Source organism: Saprolegnia parasitica (assembly GCF_000151545.1).
Source record: "Saprolegnia parasitica CBS 223.65 unplaced genomic scaffold supercont2.2, whole genome shotgun sequence".
NCBI lineage: Eukaryota > Oomycota > Saprolegniomycetes > Saprolegniales > Saprolegniaceae > Saprolegnia > Saprolegnia parasitica.
The window spans coordinates 645,379-666,773 of NW_012156396.1; the positions used below are offsets into that span (position 1 = coordinate 645,379).

Below are 21,395 nucleotides of genomic sequence, written 5' to 3' on the forward strand. Positions count from 1 at the left end.
AAACAGCTGACGACGTGCGTCGTCGAGTCGATCTGGAGGCCGTTCCTGGGCGTGGTTGCGGAGCTGGAGGCACATCGGTTCGAGCGCCATCACGAAGAGCAGAGGCGAGAGCGGGTCCCCTTGGAGTACCCCCCGTTTGATGCAGAAGGGCGACGAGAGGTCGCCGTTGACGAGAATCTTGGAGCGGCGTCCTGAGTACAAGCATTGCACCATGGTGCAGAAGCGCTGCGGGAGACCCCACTTGCGGAGCACCGCGAGCAAGTAGCCGTGGTCGACGCGGTCAAAAGCTTTACGGTACAGTGGTCGTCTCAGTCGTTGGCGTCTCTCAAGGACCTCAATAAACTGCTTACCGAGGGTAGCTTTGCCGCCGACGGCAAAGCCTGGAAGGTCTCTCCGCAGCGTGTCGTCATGGGCCTCACCCGCGGCCGCAAGCGCCCCCGGACGACCACAGAAGAGCAAGACAAGCCCCCCCGCCGCCGCCTGCGCAGCCACAGCCCAGCGAGCGAATGAAGGAGATGGCTAGTCTCTCATATGCGAACTCTTTGTAACAACGGAGATAACGCGACACACGTTCATATATACCGGTATATACAGCAGTCCTCTTACACGAGCTCTCGGAAAGGGTAGAGGGCTCGGACACGCTGCATGTTCTCCTTGAACGCGGCCAGCTGCTGCTCGTAGCGCTGGCGACCGTTGACGGCGCGCCGACGCCGCTCGTCTGGCGTCATCGCGAGCACCTCGTCGACAGCATCGCAGATCGACTTCCACGAAACGTCCCACTCCATGGTCCCGTACGTGCTTAGGATCTGCTTCCTAATTCGATGTCGACTGTAAGCTCCTTGGTTGACGCAGGCGCATGTGTGTACCAGTAGGGCTCTGTCGTTGTCGCCTCGATGAGCACGCCTGAGTTGTTGTCAATGAATTCGTTCATGGGCGGTCCATTGGTCGTCAAGACGAGCGAGCCGGACGCGCGTGCTTGGTTGATGTAGTGGCCAAAGCCTTCCATGCGACTCGGGCACAAGATCGCACTCGTTTCGAGGAGCTGCCGGCCAAACTGGGCGACGTCGACTTCCTCGCCGTGGTGAAACTGGAGATTCGATGGCGCGCCGTCGTCACCAAAAATTTCGTTGAAATGCTCGAGAGTCCACAAGTTTCTCGAGTAGATATCGATCCGCGGGAAATCAGGTCGGTGTTGCCAGCACTCGAGCACCGCGCGTGTGCTCTTGTGCCAGCTGTGGCCGTTGGCGTGAAAGAACGTGAGCTGGTCAAAGTTCTTGGGCTGGATCGGCGGCAGCTCCGGGTGCGCCATCGCATGCGTAATGGCCACCGTCGACGGGTCGGACGACGTGTGCTGGACGTAGAGCAGTGTCGTGTTGCGCGGGTTTCCAAAGTCCTTATACCTAGATTTGGACGTCGTCACACTTTATAGCGGAGCGAGGGAAGGAGCTAATACCACTGTGAGAGGCGGTCGTAGCCGTCGCGCGTCTTGCAGAGGACGACGTCGAAGCGGTGGTAGTCCTTGTCCTTGAGCTCGTACATTTCAACGTTGGGCATGTTGACAACCACCTTGTCCTAGGATGATAGTTGTGAGACCACTTTTCGCGCCCAGAAACAAGTTACCGATGGAAAGTCGTCGCGGTCCATGAGGCCTTCGGTGTAGTGGTTCATAAAGAGCAGCGCCGTGTTCGGGCACAAGTCAAAATAGTTGATGTTTTTCCGGCCTACAAATCAAAGTACAATGTCAGATCCTAGTTGAGATTGAGATTGAGATTTGACCTTGGTAGTCGAAGTGCAAATCAAAGACCCAGAGCGGCAGCGCACGTGTCTTGAGAAACTTGACGTACGCCATACCGTCTTCGCAGTACCCGTGGTCGCGCAGGCCGGCGGGGAGGAAGACATCGACCTCGGGGCACTGCGCGAGGTGCGCAACGAGCTCGTTTTGTGGCGTCTCGTCGCGGGTCCAGAGCTGGGCGAGGTCGACATCCGAGCTGTTGTATGACGAGTGAACGATACTGTCGCTGGCGTGGAAGCAGGCTTCGTTGAGGTTGTTGAGGTGCACTATGTCGCCAAAGAGGTCGTCGTCCTTGTCCGAGCTGTGCACGGACGCTGTGCGCATGGACAAGACGTTGGGCCAGGACACGTCGCCCTTACTGCGCAGGAGCGGGCGCTGCGGCACGCTACTAAAGACGATCGAGTGCAGTGTAAAGGCGCACGCTGCCAACGCGGCGAGCGCGAGCTTGCGATGTTGGGGCGCAGTGACCAAACCGATCGTCCTTTCTAAGCACAAGAAGAGGGCGTGAGTCGCATTCGCATAAGCGTCTCGGTCGTACGACGAGGTTGGCCATGCCACGTCTGTGATAAAACTTGAACTGACCCAGCCATGGCCCTACAGCAGTCGGCAAAGATCCAGCGACGGCTTGGGACACGCCGGACACACGGAGGGTGCGCTGTCCAACGTTTTACATGTGACGTGTGCACGGAATTGTGCACGAACATTTTGTCTGGGCACGCGCTGAAAACCTGTCAAAGCACGATTCGCTTGCGTCGCTCGAGTTTCCGTTGACCACCTGAGCGAGCGTGGTCGCTCTCGTTCCCATCCACAAAACAACATGTGTTTCCGGACCAAATCGATTTGGTTTTACAGTATTGAATAAACCATCGCCATGGCGAATCAATCATGGGCTCAACTTTTGGTATAGGATCATCGAAGAGCTAGTCTAGACACCTGTGTGACGACGCCTAGCGCTTATCGCTTATCATATGAGCGCTTATGCAGCTCAGCAAGCTGTGATTGGTGCCGCCATGTGGTCTCCAATCAATATTTGGCAGACGGCGATGGGTGATGTTAGCAACTCTGGCAAGTTGCCATTATCGGGCATGATTAAACCGGCGCCCCTTGTGACGCCTGCGGCAGCCGCCCAACGAGCCGCGTTCTTGACCAAGCTGCACCTCCAACACCTGCTGCTGAACACTCCAGCATTGTGCCTCTTCCAATTGATGGCAGCGCTGCGGCACGACGCATGACTACGTGACAAACTTTGTTCCGGCATGTGCCGTTCACACGCCACGTCTCCCGCTCGGCTAAGCATCTCGGCGGCCGGCCGTCGTAGCACCTTGGATCCACCACCGTATCCCGTTCAGTGTAAATTATACATCAAATAAATAGACTCCCTTCTTCACTTCAACAACAACGGGCATGATTAAACGGGTGGCCTGTCCGTTAGATTCCAATCCTAATTTCTGCATCTTGGCGAGAAGGCACGTACCGCATTCCGACCTGCGGCCTCCATACGCCTTGCCTCCGCGACGGCCAAGCCTCGTCGCTGCCGTCGTCGCATTGAGTCGAAAGTCAAGAGCAGTTTACATGCACGGTTGTGCAATGTGCACACTATGAGCGTTTATTCCAGTGTGGACAAGGTGTCGTCGTACAAGGAATGATATGGTGGTTGGAGAGGACTTGTAGGTATTAATACTGTATTTTCATAGCTGAGAGGGACTTGATAAGGGGCGATAAAGGCGACGAGGGAGCTACAAATTTACCGGTGCCAACGCATGAGACTCTGCGTTGGCTACAGGTCAAAGAGCATCCGAACATGGCGCATCGCGGCATCAAACTCGACGAGCTGCTGCTCGTAGCGGAAGCGCCCACGCATGCCGAGCGCTTCTCGCTGTGCCGGCGTCATGGCAACGACCTTGTCGACCGCGTCGCAAATCGCGTGCGACGTCACGTCCCACTCCATGCCGCCATAGATGCTCAGAAGCTGGTTCCTACAAGCACGCAAGGTCACTCCTCTTATCCAAACAACACAAATAGGATCGTACGGTTGGGGCTGAGGCGGGAGGCTTCAATGAGGACACCAGAGTCATCATCGACAAACTCATTCATGGGCGGCCCGTTCGTCGTCAAGACAAGCGCGCCGGACGCGCGTGCTTGGTTGATGTAGTGGCCAAAGCCTTCCATCTTGCTCGGGCACAAGATCGCGCTCGACTCGAGGAGGAGGCGGCCAAAGTGAGCCACGTCAATGTCCTCGCCAAAGTGAAAACGAACGTTGGCGGGTGCGCCCGTGGCGCCAAACATCTCATCAAAGTCTTCCTTGACGCCGCTGTACATGGAGTAAATGTCAATCGGCGGCAGATCCGGTCGGCTCTCCCAGCACTGGAAGATGCGCTTGGTGTTTTTCTGCGCGCTGTGGCCACTGGCGTGGAAGAATGTGATTTTGTCAAAGTCTTTGGCCTTGATCGGTGGAAGCTCTGGGTGCGAGAGCGCGTGGACGAGCGCGGCTGTGGACGGGTCCGACGACGTGTGCTGCACGTAGAGCACGTTGGTGTCGCGCGGGTTGCCATGGTCGAGAAACCTACTCGCGAGAATAATGACATTCTCTAATTCGATTTACAATCTCAAAAATTGTGGGTTTGAGAAGGACGCACCATTGCGTGAGCCGGTCGTAGGCGTTGCGGGTCTTGCACAACACTGCGTCAAAGCGCTGGAAGTCGTTTCCTTTGAGCTCAAACATCTCAATGTTGGGCATCAAAATGATTTTTTTTCCTATCACACAACAAGTGTTGAGATTGAGATTGTACTGTTTTTGTTTGTTGGTTTGTACCTTGGGAAAGTCGGGGCGGTCCAAAAGGCCGTCGGTGTAGTGGTTCATGAAGATCATGGCTGTCTTGGGGCACAAGTCGAAATAGTTGATGTTTTTTCGGCCTACAAATCAACGTGTCAGTACAACTTTGAGATTGAGGTTGAGATTCGACCTTGGTAATTGAATCTTAAATCAAAGACCCAAATGGGCAGTGCGCGCGACTTGAGAAACTTGACGTACGCCATACCGTCTTCGCAGTACCCGTGGTTGCGCAGACCTGGCGGTAAAAAGACGTCGACCTCGGGACACTGCGCCAGGAGCTCCACAATCTGCATGCGCGGTGTCCAGACGTAGCTGGCGTCGACCTTGGAGCTGTTGTACGTCCACGGAATCACCACGTCGCCGGCGTGGAAGCATGCTTCGTTGAGGTTGTTGAGGTGCAGGATATCACCAAACAAGTCCATCTTTCTGCTCGGCTCCGCTTGGGACCGCCGCAGCGACTGCATCGAGAGCTGCCGCGTCATGACGAGGTTCAAGGCAAGGACAAGCCCGATGAGCGCGAGGAACCCGAGGTACATGGCGTGCGGCGCCCACCGCCCACCGTCTCTCTACCGCAATAGATGCATGAGGCCTCGGTAAGCACATCGCATCCATACGAGCTTGGCCATCGCAGGAAGTTTGGGACCTTTCACGCCCACCGTACTAAGATCTTGTTTGCCTTTCTTCCATCCAGTGTCTGGAAATCAGAAATACAGAATGTAAATTAGGCAAAGACAGAATGCTAACCAGGAAAAGACAGAATGCAAACCAGGAAAAGACAGAATGCAAATCAGGAAAAGACAGAATGCAAATCAGGAAAAGACAGAATGGTCACCAAAGACAGAAAATGTGGAAAAACGAAATGGACAACAGCTGATAGACCGCGTTGAGTTACTATTAGCGCAGCGTGTTTGCAGTGTGCTTGTGCTTCCAAAGGAAGCTCGTTGCGGGTTCGAAGTCGGCGACGGCGGCGATGCTTCCGCACGACAGTACAGCCTACATTGGCGGCTGCGTCGTCGAGAAGCTCATCGCCGCTTTGTGTCCATCAAATATCAAGATATCAAGAACGACCACAACATTTGAGGGATATAAAAAAGATAGATGGCGATTACATCGTGTTCATCTTGAGGTCGAGCTTGAAGAAGGCGACGAGGAACGCGAGTGCACTCAAGACACCGCCGACAAGCACCGGAAGCGCGTAGCCCATGTCGGTCTTGACGAGGACACTCGCAAAGGCAAAGTTGAGGAACTGGCCGAGGCAGTTGGCCGAGTTGAACGCGCCAGCAAACAATCCGAGGTTGTTCTCGGTGCCGTGGCCGACCACGTGCATGATCGTCGGGATCTGGAGCGAGAAGATCGTGTTCTGCGTCATGCAGCACGCAATGACAATGATCATGTCCACGGGAATGATCTTGCAGAACGCCATGACGATGAGCAGAATCTGCGGAATCGTTGTCCCCGTGATGACGGCCTTGGCGCCAAACTTGCGCACGAGGTACGGGAGCACCGCGAGGAAGAGCAGCGAGACGCAGTTGTAGATCGTGTCGGTCGTGCCACTCGCGAGCTGGACGCCGTCGTTGAAGTTCGTTTGCGCTTCCGTGCAGTTGGAGCCGCACTTGTCGGCGCCTTCGGCCGACCCGCCCTTGACGACAAGGCCGAAGAACTGGCCTTTCGCGCCGTTGTAGGCCGTAAAGCCGTACTGGATGAGCACGAAGCAGACCGCATAGTAGGCCAGCGTCTTGGGTAGGATCTTGATACCGGTCCAGACCGCCACGAACGCCGCCTTGATCTCGGCGCCCTTGGCGCGCTGGACGGGCGGCACGTACGGCGTCTCCTTGACAAAGATAACGACCGCCATCGTCGTCACGAGCATGATCACGATGAGCATCGTCATGAACGACTTGATCGACTCGTGGGCAGCGCCGAAAAAGAGGATGTAGCCCGAGACCGCAAACGAGCCCGCGATCGAGTAGGCGCCGCCGATCGAGGCGGCCGTGACTTGGCGATCGCCGGCAAAGTCGGCGATGATGAGACCCGCGGGGACCTGGGTGATGTTGCACGTAATGTCCATCCAAACGTAGCAGAGGACGGTAAAGACCGTGGTCCACTTGCGGTCGATGAGCGTCTCGGTCTTGTCGGCGACGTACTTGTTGATCATGGTCGTGTTGGTGTCGCCAAGCGCCTCGCCAATGTCGACGGCGTGCATCATGACGAGCCAGCAGAGCGCGCTTGTGATCGCGCCCCAGAAGAGGTACGGGCGGCGGCGACCGTACTTGGACGTGCACGCATCCGAGAGGACGCCGATCGTCGGCGCCACGAGGAGACCAGACGTGGGGCCGACGAGCTGGACGACCTGAACCCACGACGACGTGAGGAGGATCTGGAGCACGGGGCCGAGGGCGGCCCACTGCGCAGCCCAGGCCATGTTCATGGCCATCTTGGGCGCACAGAGGAGGATCATGAACGCGATCGAGCAGCCTTCAAGAGGCTTGTCGACGGCGGGTTCATCATCGAGGCCCTTGTCGACGGGTGTGGCAACCGCTTCGTAGTCCTTGCCGTCTTCGAGACCCATGGTTGCTGGAGGCGGTGAAAGCAAAAGTGATGACCCTAGTTAGAGCTGCTTCATTGCTTCAAGGAAGAGTCTGCAGCCTGGACGGCTGGCTACTCACGCAGCACGAGCACGATCGCGCTTGAACTTCAATGCGAGCGTCCAACGCCCGTGATAACGTCCCACGCACCTACTACTCGTACCTGGATGCGCGTCGTGAGCATCCATCTCGCACCGATCCTCGCCTGCGTACGTGGATGGTGATGTTATCTGCCTCGTACAAACGAGTCCTTGGGGGCCAACGACGGCAGGACCTCAAGCTGGTCCTCCACGACCACGACGACAACATGACAACCCTGCACGCCTGTCTTTCCAGCGCAGATGGATCCTTCGCTGGGAGCACCAGCTGGCGCGTCAAAGCGATCGCCATGGCAGTGGCATCCCGCAAGAGGTGGATGATCCGTATCGAGAATCCGACGCTCGCAAAGAAGGGCGGATGCGCGCAGCTGGACGAGTCCCCTTCGTCCTTGGCACCTCGCTGTTGCTTCTCGTCGACGACGACGACAAGGCGTCGGTCGGACCAGAAGGCGGCGTCGACGAACCCGGTTCGATTCCGTACATCCAGCAGCACCACCAAGCTACCACGCTAGTACCAAGCTACTACGCAACAACCCGGCACACGACAGAGGATTGAAGCGGCGGCCAAAAAAAAAAAGCGGCCCAAGAAATCGAAAGGAGGTGCAGAGAAGTGCGGGGATTTGAAATAGACAGCCACCGGTACTGTACTCGAATCCACTGTGCGAAAGGACCTCGAGGGCCCCACATTTCTCTGTCCATCACACCACGCGTTCGCAGAACATCGCGGGACATGTGTTTTCATCCTTCAAGCTTGGCCCCTCGTTTCTTGAGGCGAGCGCAGATCGCAATGCAGAAAATATGATTGGATGGATGCTCGGAGGCTGAAATCTATGCAAGAGTATTATTATATGGCGCCCGTTCGTCCTCCTATTAGTGTTCTTGTTTAGTACCAATTTACGAGCAAGCGCACGCGACACCTTCTTGAACGATGGCTTGCTTGTCTAGGATATGTCCTCCCACACTTGCTTCTTTACAGGTGTCGTACTTTTCTGCTGCGCCGTGAGCCTGTCGCGAGCCCGCCGCAAACCCACCAACGAGCTGATCCACCATGGCAACGAACGTCCTGATCCATCCGAGGCCGCACTTGGCTGCCTTGCGCCGAACTTGATGGTGAGATAGGCGCGATTCCTTGTCAGGCACCTCGCACCAGCGTAGCTTTTCAGTAGAAATCCTCTTCTACCTCCTTGGTATGCTCAAGGCAAACTCGTCTCTTGGCAAAGTACTAGTATGCCACCAACATACGAGCTGATCCGAGCAATGGCTCTGAATTCGCATGACGCTGCGCTCGGAAGATGAACGGAAAGTTGGCGCAGAGAGATCACAGCTAAGCCTGTCCACGACGAATGCGGGGGGTTAGCTCGTGGTCGAGTGGCGTCCTCGCTGTCGTCACGCAGCTGATATGGACACGTGAGGTGGCTCCAGGACGCACTTGGGTGCCATGACCCACGGACAGTGCGCTCTCCATTGCGACCAAGCCCACACGACGCATGCAATTCTCTTTTTCATCATCTTACTCTACTTCTTACTCTACTGAGAAATACTTGCTAGTACGACTTCCATCGCGCGGGGAGGTGCTTGCCCTGCGCGCGCTTGGCGTACTGCCAATAGACGAGCACGACGGCGCCAATGACGCCGAGGTACACGAGCGACTCGCCCACGCGCCGATGCGCCATGCCGGCTTCGTGGAGCTTCCGGCCCATGATCGAGTACTTGATCGCTGCCGGCTCGATCGCAGCGTACGGCGTGTACTCGATCGGCGTGATGAACGTCGGAAACTCGCCGTCGATCGTCGTGTTGGAGCGAATGTGGTAGCAGCTCTCTTGGTTGAGCTCGGCGATGATCTGGCCGACGCGGTAGTCCGAGACGGGGTGGGACGCCCGGTACTGCTGGATGTGCGTGATCGTGTGCGGCTGGTGCGCCGACCCGTCGAGCTTGACCGAGTTGCGATGGAAGAAAATGATGTTGCCCGACGGGTCGTACTGCACCATGGCGAGGCCGCAAAAGATGCGCTTCGCGTAGCTAGATGCATTCTCTGTGAGCGGATCGAGATATCCGAGACAGGTTCTTGTACCTGTAGATGCCGCCGATGGCCGGTGGGCGCGCAATCATGTGGTAGGGCGTCGACGTGTTGCGCCACGCGAGGCGGAAGAGATCCTTGTCGCCCCAGACCAGCGACAGCTTGTCGATGAGGTGCGGCTCGTGCGTTGAGTAGTACATGAGCTTGTTGAGCGCGTCCTTGGCCATGCGGCGGTTGATGAGCACTTGGCCGGACTCTTGCTCAAATTGGTCCCAGAAGTCCATGCCGAGGAGCTGCCACACGAGCGAGTGGCTGTGCACGTCAAAGAGCGAGTTGGTCGGCTGCCAATAGTCGGGCCAAAACAACGCGCCTTCCCGCAGAAACGTCGCGTCCTCAAAGAGGTAACTCGGGTCGCGCACCGGAATGTTGTCGGCGTCCAAGAGCAAAATGTTGTCGTACGCGCTGTAGTAGACCGCGTGCGGCTTGGTGTGGAAGCCCCGCGCGCGCTCGTCAAAGATCTCGCGCATGTGCACGTTGTAGTTGCGCGTGAGCTCGTGGATGAGGGGCACGTCGGCCGACATTTCGTCGGGACGGTACCACATTTCGATCGGGATCTGGCAGCCGTGGTCGCGCAAAACGCGGATCGCTGCGTACGCCGACGGGAGCACCTTGTCGTAGACAATCATCAAGATCGCATTCGTCGGCGGGTGCTGCTGCGCGGTCGGCAGCGTCAACGACGTGGCCATCGGCGAGTGCTGGTAGTGCTTGGCGAGGAGCGAAAACTCGGAAAAGTCCCGGGCCATATCGCACGTAAAGTCGCGGTTGACGATGCTGCGGCACGACGTGACCATGAGGCGCAGCGTCTCGCCGCTCGTGCGGTTGCGCACTTCGCAGTAGCCGGCCTTGCGCCGCTCGACCATATCGGAGCACGACCGCATCTTTTCGAGCTCGCGCCGCGGGTACGTGTTCTCGGGCTCGCACGTGTCGGTCTCGTGCCACCCAATGCACTCGAACGACTCGTCGGTCCAGCGCGTGTGGATCTGGTCCGCGTTGAAGTGCGGGACCGTCGTCATCGTGGTGTCCATGTCGCTCCGGAAGACGGGCTTGATGTTGAAGTACTTGTGGTACCAATACGCGACGCCGAGGCCTAGCGCGACGAGGACCGCGAGCAGGCGCAGCAGCCGCGGGCGCTTCGAGACGCGGACCGCGAAGAGCACGGCGCTGCACTGCACGCGGCGCAGGCACGAGGCCACGTTCTTGGAGCCGCAGCGCAGCGCGGGGGAGCTAATGCTGCCGTTGTCCAGCGGCCATTGCGACGGAGCCATCTTTGTCTACTACTCGCCCAATCCCGGTTTGCCTCGACGACGTACTTTGCCGGGTTGGCAGTGCCAGGCCGTGGACTCTCTAAAGTGCGCCGTGTGTCACGCTCAAGTGCGGCCAGCTGGTCTGTTTGATTTAATGCAATGTTTATACTTGATGGCGTTTGTGTATGAAAAGTTGTGAAAGCAATAAAACGAGACCCAACCACCTGCCGTTACACATTGGAACCGCTGGCAGCGACACCGACAACCGCCCGTTCATTTGCGTGGCTTCCATAGATCTTGGTGCCATCTCAGTCGAGTACGAATAGCTGAAAAAAGCAGTGAGATCTTATTGCAGGCGATGCTTGTTGCCATCCGCGCCGTCGCGACGCAGGCACGGCCATAACGATGGACGACGACGACGCGGGTCGAAAGGAGGGCGAGGCGGGGTGTCGCAGGCCGTCAGTGGACCGCGTCCACACATTTCGTTCAAGTTTGCTCCTCGCCGTCGAGCGAAGAGACATTGATCCACTTACAGATTAGGAAAGACACGCGAGACCATGTACAGTACACTACCGTGGATCGTGGCGCACAGAATCGACGCCACGTCGTCCCGTTGGTGTTGAAGAGTAGGTTTGCGTGAGGAGGCCGCTCGGATGGAAAGAGCAAGTGACGACGATGAGCTGCACCGTACGGTGTGACCAACCCGTCTTGCGAGCGTGAGCAACGACAAGGGAATTGAAATGTGCGGCCAGGAGGCCGCCTCGCGGGTACATTAATCCCAACGGTGCAATGGGCGTCGTGATGTGTACACTTGGACTTGGACGACGGCGCATCCCTCGGAACCTGGGCGAAAAGACTGCAACGGACGGCGCGACAACGCCAGCACACTGGAAGCGAGACGCAGAGAGGACTCAGTTCTACAAGCAAGCTCGACACAGCGTCCACTTGAGACGCGTTGTGGCGCGAATCCGACGTCACCGTGCCGTGGGAAATACTTCGCACGTGTGTGAAATGCACGTGTGAAAGGACGCCACCGCTTCGAAGCGCTCGAATGCGCTCGATTCCGGATAGTTGAGGGTTATCCGTAGTGCGGCAACGGCGTCATGTGATTGGTCGAAACGAGTCGCGGCAATCCTCCATGCCACGTGGTGGCCGATTGCTCATTCCCGACACGACGATGGCCACGAGCAGCAGCCTGCGCCAGCGCAAGGCGGCGGCGCCGCCGACCGAGACTGTCACGCCGCCGGCGACCCACGCGACCGTCCTTGAGGATGATGCGAGCCACAGCGACCTCGGGTCCATCCTCATCTTGCTCGTGCTCTACACGCTGCAAGGAATTCCGATGGGCCTCTCGTCCAGCATTCCGTTCCTGCTCCAAGAAAAGGTACAGACTGTCGCAGCATGTCCATCGCCCCACGCAAGCGACTAGGTCGGCTACGCCGAACAGGCGACGTTCAGCTTGGTGTCGTGGCCGTTTAGCCTCAAGCTGCTGTGGGCGCCGATCGTCGACGCGATCTACTCGGAAACCTTTGGCCGGCGCAAGTCGTGGCTCATTCCCGTCCAGTTCCTTTGCGCTGGCCTCATGGTCTTTGGTGGCCCCTTTGTCGGCAGCGTCCTCGCCATGGACGAGCCCGACGTGGTGGCGCTCACGGCGTTCTTCTTTGTCTTGTATGCGCTCATGGCGACGCAGGACATTGCGGTCGACGGCTGGGCGCTCACGATGCTGCACCCCAAGAACGTCGGGTACGCGTCCACGTGCAACTCGGTCGGCCAAACGCTCGGGTACTTCATCGCGTACGTCGGGTTTCTTGCGCTCTACGATCCGTCGACGTGCGACGCGTACTTTCGGTCGACGCCAAACCCGGATGCAGGTACATAAGAGTTGGAGTCCCCTTTGTCCACTCATGTTTCTTCATAGGACTCGTGACCTTGCCTGGTTTTATGGGGTTCTGGGGCTATGTTATGTGTGGCACCACGCTCTTCATTTGGCTTTGCAAAACCGAAAAGCCTGAGACCGCCGAGAGCCTCTCGATCCTCGAGACGTACAAGCAGATGCTCTCGGTGCTGCGGCTTCCATCCGTCCTGTCGCTCACGGCCGTGCTGCTCACCGTCAAGGTGGCGTTTGCTGCGACCGACGCTGTCTCGGCGCTCAAGCTCGTCGAGTATGGCCTCCAGAAAGAGAAGATGGCGATGCTCACACCCATCCTCGTCCCGCTGGGCATCCTCCTCCCGGTCTTCTTGAGCCACCGCATTCGCAAGGACGCGCCGCTCCAGCTCTTCCTCTACGGCATTCCGTGCCGACTCGTCGTTGGCCTCCTCTACGCAGCGATCGTGGCGGCGACGCCGACCGTGATGGGCCACCACGAAGACGTGCATTACTACTACTACCTCTTCATTTTGGCTTCAGGCGCACTCCACGAGGTCGCGGCCAACATGATGTACGTGCCGCAAATGGCGTTTTTCGCCCAAGTGAGCGACCCGTCGATTGGCGGCACGTACATGACGTACCTCAATACCGTCTCCAACCTCGGCTCCAAGGTACAAACTACTGCACTCTACCCTCCTGAGTACGATTGGCTAGTGGCCCAACTCGCTGAGCCTTGCATTCGTTGACTCGATGACGACCCGCGTCTGCTCGAGCGACGAGACGAATGCGTGCGCGACGCACCACACCAAGGTCGCTTGCGAAGGCGTCGGCGGCTCGTGCACTATGATCTGGGACGGCTACTTCACCGAAGTCGCTTTCTGCACGCTCTTTGGCGTGCTCTGGCTCCTCTTCGTGTACCAGCGCCTCGTCGCGCTGCAGCACTTGCCCCTCTCGGCGTGGCGCATCGCTCCGCAGTAGAAGGTCGTTAATAGTCCTTTTAAACATTTTCATGTCTGTCGACTTGATTAAAGAGCATATCGCACATCAAACCACTCACGAAGGGTGGCGGAAAATGCTACTACTAGTATACAGTAGCTGATGTCGGAAGGGTACGTGCTTGCAAGGACTCTCATTTCACTGGCAAGTGCTCTTGTCGAGCGAGCGCCAAGTACGACCGAGGGCCTCGACGGTCGTTCACGACGTTGAGAGCACCTGCTGTCTTTGCCAAGGAGCGGGGAACCCTGGGCTATATCGTGAACATTTCAGAGGAGGTAGCTCTTGATCGGATCATCATCGGCGTCTTCGTCCTCACGTGCTGCGAGGATGTCGCCGAGGCACTGATAGCTCGAGCGCTGCAAAATAATATGGTCCTTGACATGCACGACGAGCATGGACCCGATGGCTCGGTTCATGTAGGCTTGGAGCCATACGAACGGTAAATGGCGGTAGATGAGCTCAAGCTGGAGGTTGGACGTGCGTGTGATGGCGGACCGGGACACTTCAACCATGCTCTTGATGAGAAGGACGCCAGAATCAAGAGCGACGACGTCCTTGCCGCCACGCTGCACCGTCTTGGTGAGTCCGCGCTGCGACGTCACAATCGACGCCAGGTCGGTCACGGCGAGGTACGTCAGCAGCGAGTGCGTCGGTGCAATGGGCGCGTGCACGCTTCGCGCGGCACTGCGTTTCGTATCCAACTGGACACTTCGGATGGCGACGACGATGACGACACCCGACGCGACGGCCGAGAGGTAGTGCGTGCGCTCAATCATGTGGAACGCAATGCAGTTGGTGGCGGTCGGGGACCCGCACGGCCCCGGCACTTCATGGCTCAGCGACGGGAACACGAACGCTTCGAGAACAAAGACCAGAATCCAGTTGACAAGGCTCGCGAGCAGAAGGAGCCACGTCTGTGTCACCAGTCGCGGATTGAACCATGTCTGGACGAGCGTCCCCGTCATAATCCCGACGATCGAGGCGAGCTGCGCAGGCCCGCAGTGCGCAAAGCAGCCCGGGTCGTGGCTAGGGCTAATGTACAGAAACGTCGTGAGCGTCTGGAGATTCTTGTTGCCGTAAAAGGCCACGAGGAGGATCACGAGGCCAATAACGTTCTTGGCCATGTACACGGGGCCGCAGCAGATGACGCTGCGCCGAAGGTACACGATCTGCATCACCGTCAAGTCCAGCGTAAGGGCCCACAGCGCCATGGCATTTGTGAGCATGAGCGAGTCACACTTCCACGTCATCGTCACGAGCCCTTGGACCTTCATAAACCAGCCGAGGCCCGTCGCTTCATTGAACGTTGCGCAGCTACCGGCGGTCAGTACGTCCCACGGCGCATTCATCGAGAGAATCCCGGCGCCGTACTCGTCCATGGACGGCACGGTCTCGAGCAAGATGGTGCCATTGCCCGTCAACGTGGCCACAGCACCAGGGTTAAAGTGCACTTGGTGGCGCGGCGTGACGCCCACGTACACGCCCTTGCCTTGGTTGACCTGGATCGCATACGTGTTGACACTCGGGGCAACATCATTCTCGCAAACCCAGTTCGGATCAAAGGCGCGCTGCGAGCAAAAGGCGAGCGTATCGATCGTCGACGGCGTCGACGCGGGCGCCGACCGTCGACGGAAGCTCGCCCGTCGAATCATGCACGTCATGGCCACGTCATGGCCCGGCATCGAGAACTGCGCCGTCGCTTTGTTCCAGCCGTTGAGATTGCTAATGTGCTGGATCCTAACACTCTGGCTCGGGTCCTGGAAGCGCGGCTGGTCAAAGTCGGGGATCGTCAAAAACGCTTTGGCGACATGGCCCCAAATGGCGTTGGTCGCATTTAAAAAGCCGGCCGCGCACGCGTGATCGCGCGTGCCGCACGTCTTGTAGAGGAGGTCGCTGAGCGAGTAGGTGTCGTTGGTCAGAGGCGCTACGCTTGTGGAGCTTCGGAGAAGCGTCGTGATCGGAACGTTCCACTGGTTGTACGTAAACGTGTGAATTTGCAGCCCGAGCTGAACCGGTGTGTTGGCGATGCGGTCGAGGTTGTACGTGCAGAGAGCCACGATGGTCGCAAGTACGAGGTAGAGGATCGCAAGCACGAGGCCTTGGCCCAACCACGGCCGAGCCTCGCCAGAGGACGACGGATGGACCCGTGTGGGCATCGCTGGCGCTGTACTATCTCGTGAGCACTCTCTTCTCGGTCACGGTTTCAGTTCTTATAGCTCGACGGTGTGCGAAACCGATAAGCTTCGTAATAAATACGACGCGATAATGATGATTCAACATGACGGATCTCGTCGTAGGTAGTGTATAACTCAAATTTACTTTTTGCTCTTCTTGGCTTTCGAGACAGAGCCCGCGACAAAGTCGTTGACGGACGACGTCGGCTTGGTCTTCTTCTTCTCCGAGAGGGTCGAGCCCTGCGCGAGGAACTTGGCCTTGAGCTCGTGCACGGACGGCCCGGTCGCGGCCGTGTCTTCCTGGCGCTTGCGCTTCTTTTGCGTTTCCTTCTCGCTCGGCGCCACAAAGGTCGCCGCCTTCTCGGCCTTGCGGACCTCCTTGGCCTCGAGGTTCACGGCCTGCTTGGCCGCCTTCTTCATCGCCTTGCGCTCGTGCTCCTTCATAAAGTACTCGCCCGACTCGATCTCCTTGTCGACCTTGCTCGGCATCTGCGCGGGCGGGAACGGCGTGTACTCGCGCTTCTCGCGCACCGTGTGCGGCTTCTTCGTCTGCACGTTCTTCTTCTTGAAGACGGGGAGGAACCGGTCCCAGTTCTCGCCCTGGAGCGCCGGGTCCTTGGACAGCTCGCGCTTGATCATGAGCGTCTTGATGTTGTAGATCGGGTGGACGTTGTGGAAGCAGTCCTCGACAATCTTGCGCACATGACGCAGGCCCGAGTACGGGCCCATGGCCGAGACCGTGTTACCCTGCACGAGCACGTAGCAGTTGGTGAGGAGCTCGATTGCCTTGAGCGTCGCGCCGTCGGGGCCGACGAGGCGCTGGCGGCGCTTCACGAAGCGCTCCTTGTTACGCACGAGACCGCCAATTTTGATGATGTCGCACTGCACCTCGTCCTCGAGGATCTTGATGGCCTACGCGCATCGCTCGTTCCAGCTGCTCTTCAATGCCATAGAGATGAGTACCTGGTTGACAGGAATCGAGCGCGCCAGGAGCTTGATGAGGTCGCGCGCCTTGAGCACGATGTACGGGTCGGACGTCTTCTTCGTCGTGCGCACGGTCATCGAGCCTTCAATCAGGTTGAGCTCGCACACAATCTTGAACGCATCGAGCGCCTTCGTCACGATCGGCCACACTTCGCGGAGGTACTTCTCACGGTACTTGGGAAACAAGGTCGCGAACGAGCTCTCCTCGAGCATGCCCGTCGGGTTCTCTTCGTCCTTCCATTGCTATCGCCATCGAATTAGCCAGGTTCACCACTCATGGCCTAAAGCACGTACGTCGACTTTCCAGTGGGCCACGTCGGCCGTGTCCCACGGCTTGTCCTTGCGGTGCTTCTTGCTCTTCGGCGGCTCGGCCATGACTGCTGCGGAAATGGGCTGTGACCCGATCCAATATTTTGCTCCAGTCGATTCCACCAATCGTTTCATTGCCCTCTCATACTCGATATATTCGACCCCAGTCTCTTACATATTATATTCGGCATGTGCCGAATACGAGTTGGCAGCATCGCCCTCGCACCTTGGGCCTAGTGCACAGTCGGACGAGGTCACGTACTTGCAGATAAACAACAGCGCTGATGCGGTGAACGCACGATGCGCGATTTGCGTGGGAGAGCAACGCGCGCCACATCGTGGTGTTGCCGGAATGCCTGCATGCGGCATATGTGGCAAGCATGCCGAATCTAAAAAAGATTTGCCACTCATGACGACCCAGAGCGCCGAGGCCGTCCGGCAGCTGCTGCGGAAGGACATGCAGCGCGAGCATGCGCTCCACGCCGACCTGCTACAGTACATTGGTCTGCGCGAAGAAGACTTGTCCTCGGTGGGTGCAGCCATCGTACCTTCATGACGCCGACGGGAGATATGGCTCGTAGGCGAGCCAGAAGCACATCCGCCTCATGGCACAAGCAGCGAGTGTGCTCGAGCTCAATACGACCGACAGCAGCGCGTATAGACCTCGTAAGAAGCATGCATCGCACTTGTATGCGTTGTTAGGTATGTGGCTGCCATCTCGGACTTGCGCGAAAAGTACGACGCGCTCCGTGCGTCCGTGAGCACGTGGCGACGCCATGAAGCAAAGCAGCTCAAGCGCAAGCAAGAGCTGCACGACGAGCTGCGCGAGATGGAGCACATGCTCGCGATGCTGGACGCTGCGTCCAAGGAGCGCGATGCGATCGGTGCGACCTCGTCTCGTCATGCACGGAGACATGACGTGTGGTTTTGGCGCAGAGAATGTGGCGACGATGGACGGTCGCCTCAAAGAGTATGCAGGAAAGCACGCAGTGTATTCAAAGGAGATTGTACGCTCTGAATGCTTGGGCACGATGACGATCCCACCACCGATCGTAGGCCAAGCTTGACAAGATCCTCGCCGACCGCGGCTACTTCGACGTAGCGTCGTACGCCGACGAGATTGTATGAAAGCTTAATGTTGAACATACGCGTAGGTCCTTGCAACACCACGTGCTCGTTAGCCTCGAGCAAGAGTGCGCACAACTCGAAGCTGCTAACAAGGAGGTTCGCGCCAAGGTCGATCGCTTCCAGGGCCTGCCACCCAACCTCGAGCAGGCCAACGCCACGCTGTACAAAGCCCAGGAGCGACTACAGCAGCTCGAAGCAGACTTTCAGTCGCGCGTGCACAGTATGGTCTAATAGTGTTCAATCTGCTAGACAAGGCGACCAACAATTACATTATCGCACGTGGCCATGTCGTCCATCATGAGAAAAAGCCGCCTGGCGTCGTCCTCTGGAGGCTAACATCAGCTACCTCGAGGCGTTAACCCACTCAGGCGTACAAGAGTGTGGCGACATACAATTCCTCGTTGTCTGCAGCTTCGTGGAAGGTGCTTAGGTCGTTGTCTCCAAGGCCGAGGTTGCGTGTGCTAGAGTTGCGTGTTTCTATCCTGGGAGGCCATCCGGATGCCAGTGGCCATCGATGGCGTCCTTCAAGCAGCTCTTCTCGGCGGCGCCGGCGCGCGCCTTCGAGTACGTGGGCTCGACAAGACGTTACATCCGCTCATATGGTCTCTCTGTGTACGTAGCGATCTCGTCTCTGGTCCGCGGCTAGCGTTCTATGGCTTCATCATGTTTGGACCCGGCACCATGGTCGGCCTCTACCTCCACAGCGTCAAAATCGAAATGGAGAGCGAGAACGAGGCGGCGCGGCTGGTCATGCTCGCCAAGGCGCGCGCAGAAGTCGAGATTGAAGAGAGCAAGGAGGCCCAGCGAAAAGCAGAGCTCGCGGCCATGGCCGCCAAGATCGACACGCTCCAAGCCCGTTTGCGTTCAATGGAGGTTGCCGTCTTGGGCGACGCCGCGCCCGACACGCCTTTGACGAGCGCAGACGCGGCTGCAACGAGAAACGACATTGGCGCAAAGGAAGACACAGAGTTGTCGGAAGCCACTCTCGAGGCGCCGGCCACGTGGAGCGTTGCGGCGCTCTGGGTCCGTCTGCGCGAGATGTGGGACGAAGAAGACGAGGTGACGTGGGATGATTTCTTCTCGCTCGAGTCGTGGAAAACGTCATGGAAAGAGTTTTATGCCAAGCTCATGGATACTGGTGATCGTAAGGCAACGCCGTTGCACATCGAAGACCTCTGGGCCACCCTCGCAGACGTGACGTCGCCCTCGTCGCTCGATGCAACGCCGGACGCACTGCGCGCCAAGGTCGCGTCGATCCTAGCCGGTCGTCCCAAGTCGACAGCCCCTGAGAGCTTGCCAAAGACGCGTGAGAGTATGAGCTTCGTGGAGACGGCGCAGGACGTGCTCCACACCACGTGGGCGATGCTATGGAACGACAAGCCCACTGCAACAAGTCCCGAGGACGCCCAACGCATGGCTGACGAGGCAGCGTTTGAAGAAAAAGTCCTCGCCCGGTTCCACAAGTCGGATATCACCAAGCGCAAGCTCGAGCAAGAGTCAGTGTTTCAAGCCCAGGACCTGCGCACGGCGCGAGATTCGCGGCAGTAGTTGTATGCAGTAGAGCCAGTGCAAATATGGTATGACGAACAATACGATGGTGTACATTGGTTTAGAGCTCCGTCTTGGGGTTTTTGATCGCGAGGAGTTCGACGTCAAAGACCAGCGTCGCCTTGCCCGGGATCGTGGGCGGCGAGCCGTGGTCGCCGTAGCCCATGCCTGACGGGATCGTCAGGCGGCGCTTCTCACCAACGCACATACCCACAAGACTAGACAACGCACATGAGATGAGTGATCAATGGTCAAAGGCGACGGCGGCAGCCTACCCTTGGTCCCAGCCCTACAAAGATTGTGCGATCAGAACCATACTCGCGTTGGCTGCAAGCAATGACCGTACCTTGATGACTTGGCCAGACCCGAGCGTGAACTCGAACGGCTGGTTGCGGTCGCGGCTCGAGTCAAACTTGGAGCCGTCCTTGCGCAGCGTGCCCGTGTAGTGCATCGAGAGGTGGTCGCCGCTCTCGGACTTGCGGTCGCACGACTCAGGGCGATACTTGACGCCAATGCGCAGCGGCGCCGTCGGCGGCAGGTCCTCCTTCGCGGCGACGAGCGCAGCGAGCACAGCGAGGGCACACGTGGCAAAGCGCATCTTGAGCAACTCGGAAAATGCTACGTGGCAGGGTGGATTCGAGCGTATCCGGACACTTGGCCGTATCCGTAAGTCTAATTGCGTTATCCGTAATTCGTCCCGCATTGAAGTGCTTCGTTTCGGCATATGCCACTTTGTACGTATCCGGCATTTCCGGATACACTGCCATTCATGGGCGCCCCACACTGTGTTTTTATTAAATAGCTTGCTTTTTGTATGCAGACTCGGGATGTGAAAAAAATGACAGCCATTTTTGACATAGCGACGATGGCGACCGAGCCAACGGAGACGCACGCCCTCGAGTCGGCGTGGAGCATCTGGGAGCTGCGCGATTCTGGTAGCTCCAAGAGCAACTACGGCGAGAACCTCCACCGCCTCTGCACCTTCTCGACCGTTGAGGAGTTCTGGGGCTACTGGAACAACATCCCCAAGCCGTCCCAGGTGCTCAACGACGGCGTCGTCAAGAAGAAGTTCACGGACCGCTCCGTGCAATCGTTCGCCGTCTTCAAGGAAGGCATTCGCCCCGAGTGGGAGGACTCGGCCAACATGAGCGGCGGCGAGTGGCAGCTCTCGATCAGTACGCTCTGCGGGCGGCGAAACGCAGGCTAAATGGCGCCTTTGTAGAGCTGCAGGCTGGCCCGCTCGACGAGCTCTGGGACAAGCTCGTGCTTGGCATGATTGGCGAAACCATTGACCCGACCAACGAAGTCACGGGCGCCCGCGTCGTGCACAAGGTATCGCGCGGTGCCGTGTCAATGCATCACTATATGCGTGCTGGTAGAACAAGAAGGACTCGCACTCGTACCGCTTTGAGCTCTGGCTCCGCAGCCGCGACCGCAACCTTGCCGACGAAATCCGCAAGAACATGGTTGCGTGCATGAACCAGGAAGGCGTCTACCCGTCCAAGGTCGTGATCAGCGACTGCTCGCACAAGGAGCACCGCCACTAAGCGCTACGTACGACAATGGATATCTCGCCCTTAGTTTTCGGCCCCAGATTTGACGATGAATGAACGTATTACACCATCGATCGTGCGGACGACGATCATCTTGCCGACCAAGCCATCGTTCCTCCTCGATCGCCAGCCATCCGTGCCCCGATCGCGTCGAAAGAACAGTCCATTTGAGGATCAAACAGACCGAACTGGGCTTCGCAAGTGATC

General features: G+C 58.0%; 9 protein-coding genes across 9 annotated transcripts; 4 read left to right on the forward strand and 5 right to left on the reverse strand.

The window, feature by feature from the left end:
- Nucleotides 1-5,687: 5,687 nt before the first annotated feature.
- On the reverse strand, nt 5,688-7,194 carry SPRG_00807 (hypothetical protein; the record flags this gene model as incomplete). The annotated part of the gene is made up of 1 exon (XM_012339023.1): nt 5,688-7,194. The coding sequence occupies one exon, from the start codon at nt 7,192-7,194 to the stop codon at nt 5,731-5,733; it is 1,464 nt and encodes a 487-aa protein (XP_012194413.1). The 3' UTR covers nt 5,688-5,730.
- A 1,595-nt stretch (nt 7,195-8,789) lies between these two features.
- On the reverse strand, nt 8,790-10,670 carry SPRG_00808 (hypothetical protein). The gene is made up of 2 exons (XM_012339024.1): nt 9,380-10,670; nt 8,790-9,327 (listed from the first exon to the last, which is right to left on the reverse strand). Exons 1-2 carry the CDS (start codon nt 10,648-10,650, stop codon nt 8,853-8,855), a joined length of 1,746 nt encoding a protein of 581 aa, XP_012194414.1. The 5' UTR covers nt 10,651-10,670; the 3' UTR covers nt 8,790-8,852.
- Nucleotides 10,671-11,799: 1,129 nt separating this feature from the next.
- Nucleotides 11,800-13,515, forward strand: SPRG_00809 (hypothetical protein). The gene is made up of 4 exons (XM_012339025.1): nt 11,800-12,013; nt 12,059-12,500; nt 12,548-13,167; nt 13,211-13,515. The coding sequence occupies exons 1-4, from the start codon at nt 11,807-11,809 to the stop codon at nt 13,472-13,474; spliced, it is 1,533 nt and encodes a 510-aa protein (XP_012194415.1). The 5' UTR covers nt 11,800-11,806; the 3' UTR covers nt 13,475-13,515.
- Nucleotides 13,516-13,682: 167 nt separating this feature from the next.
- On the reverse strand, nt 13,683-15,648 carry SPRG_00810 (hypothetical protein; the record flags this gene model as incomplete). Its single annotated transcript, XM_012339026.1, has 1 exon — nt 13,683-15,648. The coding sequence occupies one exon, from the start codon at nt 15,646-15,648 to the stop codon at nt 13,759-13,761; it is 1,890 nt and encodes a 629-aa protein (XP_012194416.1). The 3' UTR covers nt 13,683-13,758.
- A 132-nt stretch (nt 15,649-15,780) lies between these two features.
- SPRG_00811 (hypothetical protein) lies at nt 15,781-17,074 on the reverse strand. The gene is made up of 3 exons (XM_012339027.1): nt 16,945-17,074; nt 16,630-16,893; nt 15,781-16,578 (listed from the first exon to the last, which is right to left on the reverse strand). Exons 1-3 carry the CDS (start codon nt 17,023-17,025, stop codon nt 15,808-15,810), a joined length of 1,116 nt encoding a protein of 371 aa, XP_012194417.1. The 5' UTR covers nt 17,026-17,074; the 3' UTR covers nt 15,781-15,807.
- Nucleotides 17,075-17,368: 294 nt separating this feature from the next.
- SPRG_00812 (hypothetical protein) lies at nt 17,369-18,318 on the forward strand (the record flags this gene model as incomplete). The annotated part of the gene is made up of 6 exons (XM_012339028.1): nt 17,369-17,488; nt 17,541-17,614; nt 17,662-17,843; nt 17,896-17,966; nt 18,016-18,065; nt 18,114-18,318. 6 exons carry the CDS (start codon nt 17,369-17,371, stop codon nt 18,316-18,318), a joined length of 702 nt encoding a protein of 233 aa, XP_012194418.1.
- A 283-nt stretch (nt 18,319-18,601) lies between these two features.
- On the forward strand, nt 18,602-19,635 carry SPRG_00813 (hypothetical protein; the record flags this gene model as incomplete). The annotated part of the gene is made up of 2 exons (XM_012339029.1): nt 18,602-18,651; nt 18,708-19,635. 2 exons carry the CDS (start codon nt 18,602-18,604, stop codon nt 19,633-19,635), a joined length of 978 nt encoding a protein of 325 aa, XP_012194419.1.
- A 30-nt stretch (nt 19,636-19,665) lies between these two features.
- On the reverse strand, nt 19,666-20,243 carry SPRG_00814 (hypothetical protein). The gene is made up of 3 exons (XM_012339030.1): nt 19,982-20,243; nt 19,911-19,924; nt 19,666-19,853 (listed from the first exon to the last, which is right to left on the reverse strand). Exons 1-3 carry the CDS (start codon nt 20,231-20,233, stop codon nt 19,697-19,699), a joined length of 423 nt encoding a protein of 140 aa, XP_012194420.1. The 5' UTR covers nt 20,234-20,243; the 3' UTR covers nt 19,666-19,696.
- Nucleotides 20,244-20,483: 240 nt separating this feature from the next.
- On the forward strand, nt 20,484-21,293 carry SPRG_00815 (hypothetical protein). Its single transcript, XM_012339031.1, has 3 exons — nt 20,484-20,810; nt 20,858-20,967; nt 21,015-21,293. Exons 1-3 carry the CDS (start codon nt 20,501-20,503, stop codon nt 21,180-21,182), a joined length of 588 nt encoding a protein of 195 aa, XP_012194421.1. The 5' UTR covers nt 20,484-20,500; the 3' UTR covers nt 21,183-21,293.
- The last annotated feature ends 102 nt before the right edge of the window (nt 21,294-21,395 follow it).

Coding starts and splice junctions, on each gene's coding strand:
- SPRG_00808 (XM_012339024.1), bottom strand. CDS start 10,650: ATGGCTCCGTCGCAATGGCCGCTGGACAACGGCAGCATTAGCTCCCCC. Junction 9,328..9,379: donor GCCATCGGCGGCATCTACAG/GTACAAGAACCT, acceptor GAATGCATCTAG/CTACGCGAAGCGCATCTTTT.
- SPRG_00809 (XM_012339025.1), top strand. CDS start 11,807: ATGGCCACGAGCAGCAGCCTGCGCCAGCGCAAGGCGGCGGCGCCGCCG. Junction 12,501..12,547: donor GACGCCAAACCCGGATGCAG/GTACATAAGAGT, acceptor GTTTCTTCATAG/GACTCGTGACCTTGCCTGGT. Junction 13,168..13,210: donor TCTCCAACCTCGGCTCCAAG/GTACAAACTACT, acceptor ACGATTGGCTAG/TGGCCCAACTCGCTGAGCCT.
- SPRG_00811 (XM_012339027.1), bottom strand. CDS start 17,025: ATGGCCGAGCCGCCGAAGAGCAAGAAGCACCGCAAGGACAAGCCGTGG. Junction 16,894..16,944: donor TGGCCCACTGGAAAGTCGAC/GTACGTGCTTTA, acceptor CGATGGCGATAG/CAATGGAAGGACGAAGAGAA. Junction 16,579..16,629: donor GCTCGATTCCTGTCAACCAG/GTACTCATCTCT, acceptor CGATGCGCGTAG/GCCATCAAGATCCTCGAGGA.
- SPRG_00814 (XM_012339030.1), bottom strand. CDS start 20,233: ATGCGCTTTGCCACGTGTGCCCTCGCTGTGCTCGCTGCGCTCGTCGCC.
- SPRG_00815 (XM_012339031.1), top strand. CDS start 20,501: ATGGCGACCGAGCCAACGGAGACGCACGCCCTCGAGTCGGCGTGGAGC. Junction 20,811..20,857: donor CGAGTGGCAGCTCTCGATCA/GTACGCTCTGCG, acceptor GCGCCTTTGTAG/AGCTGCAGGCTGGCCCGCTC. Junction 20,968..21,014: donor GCGCCCGCGTCGTGCACAAG/GTATCGCGCGGT, acceptor GCGTGCTGGTAG/AACAAGAAGGACTCGCACTC.